Source organism: Lampris incognitus, chromosome 18, assembly GCF_029633865.1.
Source record: "Lampris incognitus isolate fLamInc1 chromosome 18, fLamInc1.hap2, whole genome shotgun sequence".
NCBI classification, from domain to species: domain Eukaryota; kingdom Metazoa; phylum Chordata; class Actinopteri; order Lampriformes; family Lampridae; genus Lampris; species Lampris incognitus.
Window position 1 is genome coordinate 39,592,126 of NC_079228.1, and position 16,504 is coordinate 39,608,629.

General features: G+C 46.6%; 1 protein-coding gene across 1 annotated transcript in view; it reads right to left on the reverse strand.

The window, feature by feature from the left end:
• Positions 1-2,171: 2,171 nt before the first annotated feature.
• Positions 2,172-16,504, reverse strand: part of grin2da (glutamate receptor, ionotropic, N-methyl D-aspartate 2D, a) — a 48,292-nt gene continuing 33,959 nt past the window's right edge. Inside the window, exon 5 of the mRNA XM_056298066.1 lies at positions 2,172-5,402. Coding sequence (XP_056154041.1) covers positions 2,172-5,402 — 3,231 coding nt within the window. The remainder of the gene's footprint in view (positions 5,403-16,504) is intronic.

Genomic DNA, 16,504 nt, shown 5'->3' on the forward strand with positions numbered 1-16,504 from the left:
GCGTTCACACGTCATCGCTCAGATCCAACACCATGTCTGAAAACATCTGGTTTTCCGGCTGACATTCTCCACAACACCTCTCTTGTCAGCTGTCTCTGACATATTGCCACCATACACAGCGGAATACGGTCTCGCCTCACAGTCTTCACATCTTCTGAATCCCACTGCAGGAATTCTAATCCAGGAATTCCGCAACAGGAGTTACTTAGTTTACTCATCTGGCAGGAGAGATTAGCGTAAGGCTATAAATACAGCTTCCTTGTGCCAATCAAAATAATGTTGTCTAACAAACCCGTGTAGCACCGTCTAGTCTTCTAAACACACACCTCCTTCTCCACGTCAAGCAGATCTTGGCGGTCACTTGAAATGTTGGCTTTATTCCGCCCTGCGTGTGCAAAATGTGTGGTGGGCTTTCCGCATTCCCGAGGCGATCCAACTGGATCACCTGCTGTGGCAGAAAACACTGAACCAACAGTAAACTGATCATCCTCCAATGGGAGTTGAACCCGAATGTGCACCTCTAAATGCTTCCCCACAATACACTCAGGGACTGGTTTGTGATGTCACCGAGTCAGCAACATCCTACATGCTTCCTTAGAAAAACACTCCCTGGCCTTACAGAATGAGACAATTTCCCATCTTCAAGTGTCTTTATAGTTGTTGCAGCGCACTGGTTGGTGGCTTACTTTACATTCGGTCAGACACGGGCAGAGAGCGGCGGCTGCCTCCGTTGTCTTAGGTAGTTAAGAGCGTTTCATGTGCACCCCAGCTTAAGTAATACGGCACAGTGCTTTACATCTTATTAGACTTAATAGATTTGTCTCATTTTATAGAACACCACCGATAACGACGACAACAACACAGAGAAGTGAAATAAACCTTTTCTAATATAAAACCGGAACATGGGATGACTTTGTGGGCAATGTATTGCTCAAAGAAGGATGTGGTTTAACTGACTTGGGTGGGTGGGCTATTGAAGTTAGTGTTTGTGTGTGTGCGTACATGTGCTTGTATTGGGTGGCTGATGGCAGAGTCAGTAGTGAGATAAATGAAAACACAGTAGCTAACGTCATACAGACAGATTTTAAGCTCCGCTTAAGTTTGGCACTGAGCTTTTCATTAAGCCAGTGAAGTATCAGTCACAGTTGACTTACCCTGTTGTCAAGGATACAAACACAGTAAAAGCACAGACACGGAATAATCACGCCAAGAAGAGGAGCCCAGAGGAGAGTACAAAGACTGAGGTGGGGATAGAAGAAGAGGAGAAAGGAAAGGAGAGAACGAGAGGCAGGAAACCAATGAGAGTAAAATGAAGAAGAGAAAGGGGGCAGAGGACAAGTGCGAATGCAGAGAAGCGCTGAGCAGATATAACTGGAGATGGCGTTACAGATTTAAAAAGAGAAGACAACGCGGTTATAACTCTTCTCTCCCCCGAAACGAGAAGTTGTTGATCGTACACAACAGCGGTACCTCGGTTGTGCGTCACAGTTCTGCGGGGGTGTAAACAGTTTGTTAAGGAGAAAGGAAAAGCAGGGCTCAGCATTTTGTCTAACGGGGGAAAAAACAAACAAACAAAAAAACCAGTGTTCCTTACTTGAGAACACCATTCTGAGTTAGAGGCTTCAGAGAGCAGCGAGAATACACAGTACATATACTACAGAAAGTTCCTGAGCCCTCGGTAAGCATTGAACTACTCCAGAGCATCAACACCCAAAGCCCTTCACAGTCTGCTGCAAGGGGAGTCTCTTTCAGTAATACCACTTAAAATTCTGATTCCCTTTAATGTGGCGTGGGATAATCCGGTGCAGTGATCGCACGTTGTCATTATGGTCGTAGCTTTTCAGATGCTGGAAGGAGTCAAAGAACAGACGGCAAGCTGAAAATCGCAGCTGTCTTTCTTTAGCTTGCCCTGTAGATATTGGTTGGCTCTCTGGTGTGTTTGTTTGTCTGTTTGTTTGTTTGTTTGTGCAAGTTTTTATAAAAGGGCTCAGTACGCCGACTTTACCTACTGAGCTCGGCTGTCATTTCCTGTTGCTGAGTTACGACAGTGACCCCCAGTTGGTGAACTTTTCCCCGGGCTGTCTCAGATCTAGATCTAGCTTCAACCCTGCTGGCCTAACTTCTCACCTTTGGGCCCCCCCCCCCCCTCCCCGCCTTTTTTTTTTTAATCTTCACACTTCGCTCTCCACGCTGGAAAAATGGGCCGAGCCTCGACGAGAGCACATGCTCTTGGCTTTGAGTGGTAAGTGGGGCGACTGAGGAAACCTCTGGGTCTGCGGTACGGAGCGTAGTCTCTGGTACTGCAGCTTGGCACTTGCCGAAGCCATGGAGGAGGGCTGCGGGGCCCCTGGAGTGGATGAGACTACAGAGGGGGAGGAGACAGAAGAGGAGGAGGTAGGGGGAGGGACATGGATTGGATGAGAGGTGGACGGGGGAGCTGGGAGGGCAGGGAGCGGGGGTGGCAAATTGGGGATGAGGCTTGGTGGCGGAGAGGGTTGCCTTCCCCTGTCCCGTTCGCGGTCTACTCTCTGAGTCCGCTGGACACTGAGGTTGGATTGGCTGCCAGATTTGGACTGGTTCTGCAGGTGGTCAGGTTTGGACATGGACGATGTGTGACGTTTAGATTTTGGGGGACCACCAAAACTCTGGCAGTGGTGGTAGAGCTCCTCCTGGCTCCTTGAGGTCGCCCGCGGCCATTTTGAGGAGTGGGAATGCGTTTGGTGGCGGTGGGGGGATCGGCAGGCGGGGCAGGATATGTGGCCCCTCCCTTTGTCTTTGGACTTGCGCTTGCTCCTCTTCTCGTCCTGAATGTGGAGCTTATCCACTGACCAGTAGCGTCGGGGGGGAGGTGGTGTGAGCGGAGGTGGAGGCCAGTGGGATCCCGAACCCCATCCTTCTTCTGCCCTGTCTCCAGCTCCTCCGCCGCCAGAGCCCCATTCACTTTCCCCCAGCCCCCACCCCTCACTTTGCCCCAGGAAGAGGTCATCCCGGCTGTTGATGCTTCCGGATTTGTCTCGGGAGGGATAGGTGCTGAAAAACCAGCCCCCTCCTCCAATCCCACCCACTGCTCTGCCCTCATGGTCCTCCCAGTACCGCTCAAACTTCCCAAACTCTCCTGAGGAGCCATCGTCGTCAGAGTAAATCCCAACCACCTTATCTTGCTCTCTCTCTTCCTCCGATATTGTCCTACCACCTCCTTCACCTCCTCGTCTCTTCCCTCGGTCCGCCTTCCTCCTGTCCTTCTCAGAATCCTCCTCATCCTCTTCCACCTCGGAATCCCACTCATGCAAGGACAGCCTCTCCTTGGAAGGCAGCTCGCCTCCTCTCATGTTCCGCCCCAGGAGTGGCCTCCTCTCTCCTTCCCTCCCCATAGCCTCCCTGTCTGAGCCTTTACTCTTCCTGCGTCTGGAGGAGAGAGGGAGCAGAGGGAGAAAGGCGGAAGGTATGGCATCCCCTGACGGGTTTACTCCCCCCCAGAACTTGACAGATGATGAGGGTTTACTACCAGAGGTCTGGTAGTGCTTGCTGTTCCTCCTCCTGTGGTGTCTCTCCTTCCCTCTGCTGTCCTCCCCTTCATCCCTCTCTTTCTCCTCTCGCTCCCTTCTTTCCTCCTCATCACCCGGGATGTTCCACCCATAGCTCCTGATGGAGCTCTCGCTCTTCTTGCGGTAGGAGTCTCTCCTTAGAGGTGGGTAGGAGGGGTAGTTTGGGACAGCCACTTTGAATTCCTCCCTCTTCTCCGTTTCCCCATCCTCCTGCTGACCCGACCTCTTCTGTTCTCTCCTTCTCGCCTTCTCCTCTTTCCTCCTCTTCTTCTTCCCCTTGCGCCGCTTGCACTCCCTCTCTCTCTCTCGCTCCTCTCTCTTCTTCCTCTTGCGACCCTTCTTCCTCCTCTTCCTTTCACGCTCCCGGTCTTTGTGGTGCCTCTTCTCATCTCTTGCTGTCCCGGCTCCTCCTCCTACCCCTACTCCACGACTTACCACCCCTCCCCTTCCCCTTTCCCTCTCTCCCCATGAGGCCCACCATTCCTGGAGCTGGGCCAGCTGGTTGCCTGCCCTCTCCCGGACATAGTCCCTCTGTGGGCGAGGCTTGCGTGGTGGAATTGGTGGAGGAGGAGGGCTGCAGGGGAGTGAGCGTGATGACATGCGGCGGGACCGCGCCTTCCTCCGCGAACCCAGCAGCAAGCTGGACTCCTCTGTCAGCAGGTCAGAGTCGTACTCGTCGTCATCCACCGTGGCAAAGTCTCGTTCGCCGCTGCCGCCTCCAGCCCGGTAGCGGAAGCTCAGTGAGGAGTTGTAGGAGCTGTCGCTGGTGCAGGAGGAGGGCGAGTTGGAGCGGGACAGGGAGATGGAGGAGGACGACGACGACGATGAGGAGGTGGACGAAGAGGTAGATGAGGCACTGGAGCATGAGGAGTAGAAGTGGCAGGGCGACGAGGGTGTGGTGGGAGTGTGGGTCGGAGATGATAGGGAAATGGGCAGTGGAAGAGGCGGGGGAGGTCGCCGCCCTCTTCTCGCACCACCTCCGTCCCTCGCTCCATATCTTCCCCCTCCTCCTCGCCTCCCCAGTGGTAGGATATTCTCATATAGGGGCCCTCCGGAGCCTTTTCTCCTGCCCTGGCCAAGGCTCCCTCGCCTCCAAAACGAGGGCCTGTGATGCGGAGAGGGAGGGATTGGCGGAGGAGGCTTGGATATTAGATGTCCCAGGCCCTGCGGGGGGACTTTCGGAGGCAGGCGCGACATCCCTGAGGCCTTGGGGCCACGGGGGTTAGCTTTGGGAGTTTGCTGGGCACCCCCTGCTTGTTGTTCATTGTTAGCTCCAAGCCCCTCTGGATCTATAGGACCGTAGTAGCGTTTGTATTCATCCAGACTTGCATCACCCCCTCCTACTGTTCCTGCTGATGCACCTCCTCCTGGCAGGGTCCAGCGCTGGCTGAGACTCTGCTGGTACTGTTGCTGGGCCTGGAGCTCTGAGATGCCCCCAGTTAGGCCCCCAATACCGACCCCCCCACCACTGCTGACAGCCAAGACCTTTTCTGGCTTGGGCCGGTTCCAGCGATCAACCACGGCTAATCTGCGATCGTGGCGTGGCAAGAAGGTGGAACAGGGCATGGGACCTTCTAGCAAGGGGCTGTTTGAAGGGCCGAGGGCAACAGCAGAATGGCCAGATGTATGTGGGGACCCGGGTAAAATGGTGGTGTAGGCCTGCCCCTGTTGCGGCGGTTGGTGGTGCTTCTGCTGCTGTTGCACCATGGCGATGGCGGTTGTGTTGGTGACGGTTGCTGTGACCAGGTGTTGCTGGGGCGCTGGGGGCATGGTGTTTACTGTGTGGTATTGGGGCAGAGTGCTTTTCATGCCTCCTGGCGCCGTCTCATCTTCAAACTTGCAGCAACTGTACATCCCCTGGGTGGAAAGATAAAAGAGGGATTGTAATTAGGCCAGTGTGCTGCCAAGTACTGGAGTGAAGGCCTAGCCGTGAGTGTGTGTGAGAGAGAGAGAAAGAGAGAGAGAGAGAGAGACAGAGTGAGAGGGAGAGAGAGATAGAGAGAATGAGAATCTATCATCCACAATTCCATCTCTTTAATAAGAAAACTGAAATTGCCCTTTTGGGCTGATTCTTGAGCAAACAGCAGTGATACTAAGACTAACAATGCTAAAAAAGAACATAAATTTTGATCTGCGAGTCTTGGAGGAGCCTCTAAAGCTCCTCTGCTCAGTAGCGGGAACCTCTAAAATGTCCATATAAAGAGACTGTCTCCTCACTTAATTGCTGGATAGAAAAAAAAAAACGGAAAAAGATTTTTTTCCTTTTTTGAAGGAAAACAAAACAAGCACTTGCTCTGTTTTGCGGTTGTGGTCCAACCAACACACTGTGTTTAAAATTCAAGGTAGTCACCGTCTGCCTTCACTGCTGGTTCACTTTGTTAACATCAGTAGAAAGCATTTACAGATTTCTCTCTTTTGTTCTGAAGTGCAGCCTTGAATACACGTATAAAAAAATGTGTACACACTTTAATTTCTCATTATTACAGAGGGACTTCGAAAGACACTACAGTTGCACGTAAACCGAACGAACCAAAAACACAATGATCAAGGTCACATTCAGCCCCTTACAGACGGACAAACTAGACTGTTTTAATAACAACACCTATTTCTCAATAGTCCTTGCGTGACCAGATGCAAACAGTCCAAATAAGATGGCACAAAACCGATCCATGTCGACTCTTTCTGGGCTGCCAATGCAAAACGGTACAGAACTGTAATATAATGTGATGTGTACCGGGCTTCATTACGCATCTTTATATCTCACCCATTATAGCTGAAAGATGATTTATATAATGTGCTTGAAAACAGATTAGAAAATAAACGGCTATGGGCATGACAAAAAGGTAAATGAGAATGATCTTTGATTTGCCTTGTTATTGTTTTTTGATGTAAGACCAGTCAAACTGTGTGACATGACAGAGCGACGTCTAAGCGGAGAATGCCAGAGATGACCTGAGGATAATAATGGACACTGATAATGTTTAAAGAGACAAATGTGCACTTTTTAAATTCTGTCAAAACGCGGGACGCTCACTCAATATGTGGGATGCGGGACAAAGGTTCAACATACTGTGTGGTACGACGTACAGCGGGACGCCTGGTTAAGTAGTCTCAAAGCTGATATTTGTAAAAAGTATTCAAATATTAATAACAACAGAATAATACACATTCTTACAAAAATTAAAACAGTTGCAGGGCAAATGAATGAATGAATAATAATAATAATAACTCTATAAAGCTCTTTTCTTAACAATGTTACAAAGTACTTTACAAAAGAAATAAAACCAGACAAGGCAAAAATAAGAATAAGACCAAACGACATGAGCAAAGAGGAGGTAACAACAACGAAAGAATAAGACCAAATAAGTAGGAATAAAAAAAAAGTATAAATAAATAAAAACAAATATCAAACATTTCCAAAAGATTTCACAAAGTGGAAAGTTTTAAGAAGAGGTTCAAAAGAAGCTAGACACTTAGTTTTTCTGAGTTCAATAGGAAGAGGTCCATAGTGTGGGGGCTCTAACAGCAAAGGCCCCATCACCCTTTGTGACAAACCGAGACCTGGGAATAACCAGCAGGCCTCCATCTGCAGATCTTGATGTTCAAGAGGGTGTATACCAGGTCAATAAATCAGAAATGTAAGTAGGAGCAAAACCGTTTGAGACCTTGAAAATGAGCAATGAAATTTCAAAATCAATTCGAAATCTAACAGGGAGCCAGTGAAAGGAGGCACGCACAGGGGTGGTGTGATCATGGCTCTTTGTCCCGGTAATGAGCCAAGCAGCGGCATTTTGTACCAACTGAAGGCGGAGGGAGCCCTGGCTGATAACCAAGTTAAGTGTGTCGCAATAATCAAGCCAAAAATAGATAAAAGCATGTACAACATTTTGTAGACCAGCAACTGATAAAATGACCTAATTTGACACATTACCTTGAGCTTAAGAGAACATGACTGAACAACATCAAAGACGGTTGAATCAGTTCATCCGGATACGTTTATTGACATATATGATTCATCACTTTTCAGTTTAAACACAATGAACTGTACCAACTCAGTTTAGACTCAAGAGGACACTTAGTTGAGTGATGAAACGTAAACACTGTATCCAGATGAACTGATTCAACCTTCTTTGATTTTCTTACTTGGATTATTGAGCATGCATCAAGACATGACTGAACAACATATTTGATTCGATTATCAAAACAGAGGTTAGTATTGAATATTGCCCCAAGATTCCTACCAGCCTGCTTAAGACTATTTGATAGACCACCAAGATTAGTAGCAAAAGGGCTGATGGAATTTGGGGGACTGAACAGAATGACCTCAGACTTATCATCATTAAATTGAAGAAGATTTGGAGACATCCAGGATTTAATATCAGAGAGGCAAGTTATGAGATTTGCTAGGCTGCTAGGATCTGTGGGTTTTAGTGGCATGTAAAACTGAGTATCATCAGCATAAAAATGGTAAAACACATCATGATTTTGAATAACCTTGCCAAGAGGCAGCATCTATATATAGAAAACAGAAGGGGGCCAAGAACTGAGCCTTGAGGGACACCACAACTCAACTGAGCCATCAAGGAAGTAGTTACCCAAAAAAATAGAAGTTCTGTTGGAGAGGTATGAGCGTAATAAACTAAGAGCCGAGCCCTTGATGCCAACTCAAGTTTCCAAGCGATGTAAAAGGATAATGTGATGGGCTGTGTCAAAGGCAGCACTTTAGCCTAAAAGAACTAAACTCAAGCAGTCACCTCTGTCTGCAGTCAGCAGTAGGTCATTAGTAACCTTAACTAGAGCTGTCTTGGTATTATGAAGTGCTCTAACACCAGACTGGAAAAGGTTAAAAACTATTAGTGTTCATAAAAGATTTCAGTTGAGGTGAAATTACTTTCTCCAGAACCTTAGATACAAAAGACAATTTGGAGATTGGTATGTAGTTACATAAGGACAGGAGATCCAAATTGTGTTTCTTCAGCAAGTGGTGAACAATGGCATACTGAAAACTGTGTGGAAAAGAACCAGACGCCAGAGAATTATTAAGAATTTGCAGCATAACAGGGCTAACAGTGGAAAATACCTCCTTGAGCAGCTTAGTGGGGATGATGTCAAAGATGCAGGAGGAGTTCATATTGGACACTGTACTCTCTAACACTGAAATTGTAATGGGTTGAAACTGGGTAAAAGAGGCAGAAATAACATGGGGGAAAGGAAAGAATACAAGGGCCATTTCGGAAGTGATATTCTCTACCTTATATACAAAATAGGTGAGAACATTTTCAGACAGTGCAATATCAGGTTCAAAAAAAAAGAAAGAAGTGGAGGGATCATTAATAACAGAATCAATTATCCTAAAGAGAACTTTAGGATTGTAGTTATTTCTAGATATCAATTCAGAGAAGTAAGCTGATCTCACACCCTTAACTGCTTTCTGGTAAACTAACATTTGGTTTTTAAGGGTGTTAGGTGCAAATTCGGACTTGCTGACCTTCCACTGTCATTCAGATTTTCTAGAGTCTTTTAAGGGCTTGTGTGTGATCATTCAGCCAGGGGAGATTATTTGATTCTTGTTTCCTAGCTTTAAACGGTGCAATTTGGTCAAGGATGGATAGGCACTGATCACTGAATGAATTTAACAGTGCATCTGGACTGAGAGAGGATATAGTGGAATTAAAGGAGGACGAAATAAAAGCATCACAGAATTTAACCACAGAACGAGTGTTGAGAGTGCGAGAGCATGTTTTAGGATAGTGACTAGGGATAGAGAGCTGACGTGGAACTTAAAAAAAACGCTTTATGGTCAGTTACAAGCAAATCTACCAGATTAAGACACTTGAGAGAGAAACCAGATGAAAGTACATGGTCTAAGATGTGACATTTGGAATGTGTGGCCCCTTTAACAGATTGAATGAGGTCAAAAGAGACTATAAGATCTAAAAAATTTGAGGAGAAGGAATGGGAAGGACCCCTGGGACAAGCAGCGCAATATAGTGTACGCTGTTAAGTGCCAGGATGATTGCAGTGACTTGTACATTGAGCTAACACGTCAGGCCAGCACTCCTCATTCTACACCCATTTACAGGCCAGTAGCCACTCTTTCAGGGATGAGTATGTGCACATCCTTGATAGGGAGGAATGATGGTTTGAACGGGGAATCAAAGAGGCCATCTATGTTAAAAGGGAACAACCATCCCTGAACCGGGGGGGGGGGGGCTAAGAGTACATCTGTCGCCATCTTACAATGCTGCGATTGCAACTATTCCCCAACTCTCTGTGAATAGTACTTATGGCCATTGTAACTCTAGTTAAGGGTCACGCCCATATTTGCACATGAAACTGGTCGTTGGTTTTGATCATTATACATCTGTCACTATCTTACAATGCTGTGATTGCAACATTCCCTTAACCTCTGTGCATAGTACACGTGGCCTTTAAAACTCTAGTTAGTGGTCACACCCATATTTCCATATGAAACTGGTCAATGGTTTCGGTCATCAGGCAACTGTATTGTACTGTGTTGTTTATAAGGGGTGGGGATCCCTGCAGTCAGTTTAGACCGAAGATGTCACTTAGGGCCCAGACACACCAAACCGACTAGCAGCGATGAAGGCCAACTGTTGTGTCGCCTCATGCCATCTGGGCCAAAAAGTAGCACTTCAATACACTGCAAAGACTACAGCTGATGGCCCTGATTCGCTAGCTTAGCACTGATTCGCTAAGCTGAACAGCCAATCAGAGTGATCTCTCTCACTGACAAGCTCCGCCGATTCAACATGCAGAATCAGCCGAAAAGCTGCCAACAGGGGTCCGACTAGTGCTGATGATGCGGGACACACTGCAAAAACTAGGGTCACAGATGCTCACCGACGGCCCGACATCAGCTGTCAGCCTGGTGTGTCAGGGCCCTTAGTTAAGTGATGAAACGTATCTGTCAATAAACGTTGTATTCTTTGATGTTCTTACCTGGATTATTGAGCGTGCATCAAGACATCCTATTCTACTCCTTCTTTGTCTCTGTTCACTCAGATTCAATTAACCCTTAATTGGAGCAAAATGGAGGTCGCGATTGTGTCCTCCAGCGCACTGGGGGGTTTGCAGCTGAGTGTGAAATGGCCGGGGTGAGAGTCAGCACCTCCAAGTCTGAGGCCATGGTTCTTTACCGGAAAATGGTGGATTGCTCTCTCCAGGTTGGGGATGAATTGTTGCCTCAAGTGAAGGAGTTCAAGTATCTTGGGTCTTGTTCACAAGTGAGGGTAGGATGGAGCGGGAGATTGACAGGCGGATTGGTGCAGCATCAGCAGTAATGTGGACGTTGTAGCGGACCGTTGTGGTGAAGAAGGAGCTGAGCCGGAAGGCAAAGCTCTCAATTTACCAGTCAATCTTTGTTTCAACCCTCACCTATGGTCATGAGCTTTGGGTAGTGACTGAAAGGGTGAGACCGCAAATACAAGTGGCTTAAATGAGTTTCCTCCGTAGGGTGTCTGGGCTCAACCTTAAGAGATAGGGTGAGGAGCTCGGACACCCGGAGGGAGCTCGGAGTAGAGCCGCTGCTCCTTCGTGTCGGAAGGAGCCAGTTGAGGTGGTTCGAGCATCTGATTAGGATGCCTCCTGGGTGCCTTCCTTTGGAGGTTTTCTGGGCACGTGCAACTGGGAGGAGACCCCGGGGTAGACCCAGAACTCACTGGAGGGACTACATGTCCAGTCTGGCCTGGGAATGTCTTGGGATCCTCCAGGAGGAGCCGGAGGGCGTTGCTGGGGAGAGGGACATTTGGAGTGCCCTACTTAGGTTACTGCTACTGCGACCCGACCCCAGAGAAGCGGCTGATGATGAATGAAAAAAATGAATGGAACAAAATGAACTGGTTCCATCACAAGGTGTCATAGAGGATACAACTGGATTCACCTGGCCAGCCTATTTCATGAGAAGAGCAGATAGGCTTAGCATCTTAGACTTAAAAACAAACACACAATAAGAAATAACCACAAAAAAATTAACTTAAAAATGAAATGCAAATCTGTTTGTGATTTTAGTCAACAGCTATAGAAGACAGAAAAAGGGCTCAGCCATCAGCATTTCAACTGAACAAGGTGGCTTGATCGTTTTTGTTGTTGTTGTTTTTTTTTAGGGTAGTCATCGGTGCATACATGTATGAAAACACGCCCGAAACGGGTCTGATTAAAGTAATCACAGCTGCATATATTTCATGCCTGCTAAACAGCTATCATAAATACCCTGCAGAGGATTTGGTATAAGCCTGTGATGGGTTGCCACATCCAAAAGAGGCTTTACATTCATCTGGGCCACGACTATTATGTTCCATCCTCCGTTCAACCTATTGTCCTTTATCTCCATTCAAACCACTGGCTGTGTAACCTCACCGGCTCAACGCTATTCACACAAACAGACCCTGTTCTGAAAAGAGGAAAATAAATCCATCTTTTCACTCCTTCCTCCACATGATAGGCAGACGCCCTGGGTGGTTTTCTCTCTCTTTCTCTGTCTATCGCTCCATGTCACCGCCATCTTCTGTAAAGACAGAAAGTGGGCTTCCGCTGACCGTGAAATATTAATGAGAGTTTTGGAGAAACTTTGGAACGAGTCTACCAAACGGCTTGAAGTGCTTCAATTTTCACTCTGTCAAACCAACAAAGCCTAATAAACCTTATTCAGCATGGCAGGCAAGGGTTTTTTTTTCCCCCCCAAGGCATTTTGGTGAGAGTGTAAAATAAACAACTGGAGAGGCAGTTATGTGCAACCGCTGGTTAATACCACAGAAAGCAGCAGAGTCTATCTGTCATGGCTGTGTCAATAGAAGAAACGGTTGGGGACAGAAATTGCTTTTGCCTCACAAGCTGGATTCGAATCTCACAGGTTGATCATATTGATGTTTTCTGCGAGATTGGATCTGGCCTCCCTCGATTTGAGAGGTGTCGTAACCTGGCAGTAAAGAGAAGTGAGCCGGTATCTGTATTTCTGTCAAAACTGGAAAAAAAAAACCCCCAAAAACCCTATAGAAACTTTTAAAATGCGTTTGCACTGCAAACTGATGACCTTTTCCTCTGCCACCATTTTGTTTGCAGCTCTGCTATCAAGCATTGTGTACAAATCATTTAGCCCCCATAAATTTTCAAGGTGGATGGGTTCTCCAGTTTGAAATTGCTCTGGATGAGAAGAAAGACCAGTTCCACTCACAGAACTATGGTAGAAAGCAGACCGACTCAGTTGTCAGCCTGTTTATGGTCCTTCGGCCTCAACAAACATCAGCTGGTTCTGGCTCTGTTTGGCCTGTCACTCCACAAAACAGGAACTAGCTTCATACAATCACTTCTTTAATATTTACATTTAAGTTAATTTACTATTTAAAAAAAAGTTGCCTTTCATTTTTACTTTACACTTGACTGTTTCGCTTACGTTTCTTTTTAATTTCTATATGCTACTTTGCTTAAAGCATATATAGAGAGTTCTATGGTTTTGCCATCTACTACTACTACTTTCAGCTGCTCCCGTTAGCGAATATTTTTTTCCTATGATGAACCCGGATGAATCTGGAAGGTTCCCGCCATCAAGTGATAGGATTGGACAGATCTGCCCATCAGTCTAGGCCGACGCGGCTGTTCTGGAACGTAATGTTGTTACCGTACACACACGGTTAAGTTGGCAGTTAGCTTGGTTGCAAATGTGGCTAATGGCTAACAGTTAGCTAGCAAACATGGCTAGGGTTAGGGTTCGCTAGCTAGCAAATGTCAAACATATAGCGGTGTTGTTGTACCTTGTTTTGTCTCGCATCAGAGATAGTTCTGTCCGCCATTGTTTTCAAAATATTTGGACAATGTGATTGGTTGTTGCGCGCTCACATCGGCCTTGACTGACAGGCAGATCTGGCCAATCCTAGCGCCTGAGGGCGGGAACTTTCCGCATTTATCCTAGGAAAAAAACTCGCCTCCTGTTAGGGGTCGCCATAGTGGATCATCCGTTTCCATCTCTTCCTGTCTTCTGCATCTTCCTGTCATGCCAGCCACCTGCATGTCCTCCCTCACCATATTAATAAACCTCCTCTTTGGCCTTCCTCTTCTCCTCTTCCCTGGCAGCTCCATATTCAGCATCCTTCTCCCAGTATACCCAGCATCTCTCCTCCACACATGTCCAAACCATCTCAATCTTGCCTCTCTTGCTTTGGCTCCAAACTGCCCAACCTGAGCTGTCCCTCTAATATACTCCTTCCTAATCCTGTCCTTCTTCATCACTCCCAATGAAAATCTTATCATCTTCACCTCTGCCACCTCCAGCTCCTGTCTTTTCGTCAGTGCCACTGTCTTCAAACCATACAACATAGCTGGTCTCACTACCATCTTGTAAATGTTCCCTTTAACTCTTGCTGGTACCTGTCTGTCGCAAATCACTCCTGACACTCTTCTCCACCCACTCCACCCTGCATGTACTCTCTTCTTCACCGCTCTTCCTCTCTCCCCATTACATTGAACAATTGAGCCCAAATATTTAAACTCATCTACCTTCGTCACCTCCACTCCTTGCATCCTCACCATTCCACTGTCCTCCCTCTCATTCACACATATGTATTCTGCCTTGCTCCTACTGACTTCCATTCCTCTTCTCTCCGGTGCATACCTCCACCTCTCCAGGCTCTCCTCCACCTGCTCCCTACTCTCACTACAGATCACAATGTCATTCACAAACATCATAGTCCACGGAGACTCCTGCCTGATCTCGTCCGTCACCATTGCAAACAAGAAAGGGCTCAGAGCCGATCCTTGATGTAATCCCACCTCCACCTTGAACCCATCTGTCATTCCTTCTGCACACCTGACCACTGTCACACTGCCCTCATACATATCCTGCACCACTCCTACGTACTTCTCGGCAACTCCTCACTTCCTCATACAATACCACACCTCCTCTCTCGGCACCCTGTCATATGCTTTCTCTTAAACCACAAAGACACAATGTGACTCTTTCTGGCCTTCTCTATACTCCTCCATCAACATTCTCAAAGCAAACATCACATCTGTGGTGCTCTTTCATGGCATGAAACCATACTGCTGCTCGCTGATCATCACCTCTCCTCTTAACCTAGCTTCTATTACTCTTTCCCATATCTTCATGCTGTGGCTGATCAGCTTTATACCTCTGTAGTTGCTTCAGTTCTGCACATCACCCTTGTTCTTGAAAATCGGTACCAGTATGCTTCTTCTCCACTCCTCAGGCATCCTCTCTCTTTCCAAGATTGTGTTAAACAGTCTAGTTAAAACCTCCACTGCCATCTCTCCTAAACATCTCCATGCCTCCCCAGGTATGTCATTTGGGCCAACCCCCTTTCCACTCTTCATCCTCTTCATAGCTGCCCTCAGTTCCCCCTTGCTATAACATCACACTTCCTGATTCACTATCCCCACATCATCCAACCTTCTCTCGCTCTCATTTTCTTCATTCATCAGTCCCTAAAAGTACTCCTTCCACCTTCTCAACACACTCTCCTCACTTGTCAGCACTTTCCCATCTCTATCCTTGGTCGCCTGACCAAGCCGGAGCTATCGCGGGGATTAGAACTGGGATCCCCGTGTTGGTAGGCAACAGAATAGACCGCTACGCTACCTGGATGTCCTTCACCCCACTCTTAATCTCCAAAGTCATTCTACAGACCACCATCCGATGCTGCTTAGCTATGTTCTCCCCTGTCACCACCTTGCAGTCTCCAATCCCTTTCAGATCACACCTCCGACATAAGATATAGTCCACCTGTGTGAACTTTCCTCCACTCTTGTACATCACCCTGTGTTCCTCCCTCTTCTTGAACTATGTATTCACCACAGCCATTTCCATCCTTTTTGCAAAATTCACCACCATCTCTTCCTCTATATTCCTCTCCTTGACACCATACCTGTCCATCACCTCATCACCTCTGTTTCCTTCACCAACATGTCCACTGAAGTCCGCCCCAATCGCCACTCTCTCCTCCTTGGGTACCCTCTCCACCACTTCATCCAACTTATAAATATTTTCATTAATTCCTTTTGATCACATAGTGTAATGCCTATGGGAGAAATGAAAAAATGTTGACGTGGATCCATTTCCAAGAGGCTTTGTATTGAGTATACAAATTCATCTGGCATGCAGCACAATGGAGGCGGAAAGACTAAATGTGTTAATCTTAGTAAATACTTCATCCGTAAGTACAAAATGCTTCACAATAATCAATGTTGGGGTGAGTAAGACATTCGCATAACAATCATGTTTCTTATATACACAGATTACCAGCTGCAATACATTTTACTGCCTTCGCGACGGAGGTCATCACACAAGGTGCCGCCGGTACTTTGGAAATAGCGATCTTTAGAAATACTTCACCTATAACAGTGTTTCACAAGAACAATTATGGTGTTACAGAGAGATGCCATGAAAAAATGTTTCTTACATGCATAGATTATCAACAAAAACACGAGTTGTGTTAGTCATGACGGGCAAACGTATGGATGGAGCTGGTTTGGAGGGAGGGGTTACAGGAGAGAAGGAGGAACCAGAGTGGGGGGGGGACTGGATTTTTTTCGGGGGTGTTGTGTCAAAACCGCTCACCTCTCCAAAGTCACCTACAGCTGCTTTACATTTTGTGTTATGCAGAAATGTGATGGTGGGCAACAAGACATTTGTGAACAATTTCTGGGATATTAAAACTGAATCTGATTAAAAAAAAAAAATGGTTTTTTTATTTAACAATCTAAGCAGTTTTGTGTCAGATTCAAGAACGTCGGGTGGCATTGAAGCCTGAAAAAAAGAAAAGAAAAGAAAGTCTTCCGACTATTTAAAAACCCGTCCAGAGTTTCTCAATTCATTTCAACCGCTGTTCGCGTCTAAAACCAAACCACAAATCATAAATCAGTCAATTAAAACAAATTTAAACCAACAACTTTATCTTTTGCTTCCTAAAAAAAAAAAAAAAAAGGTG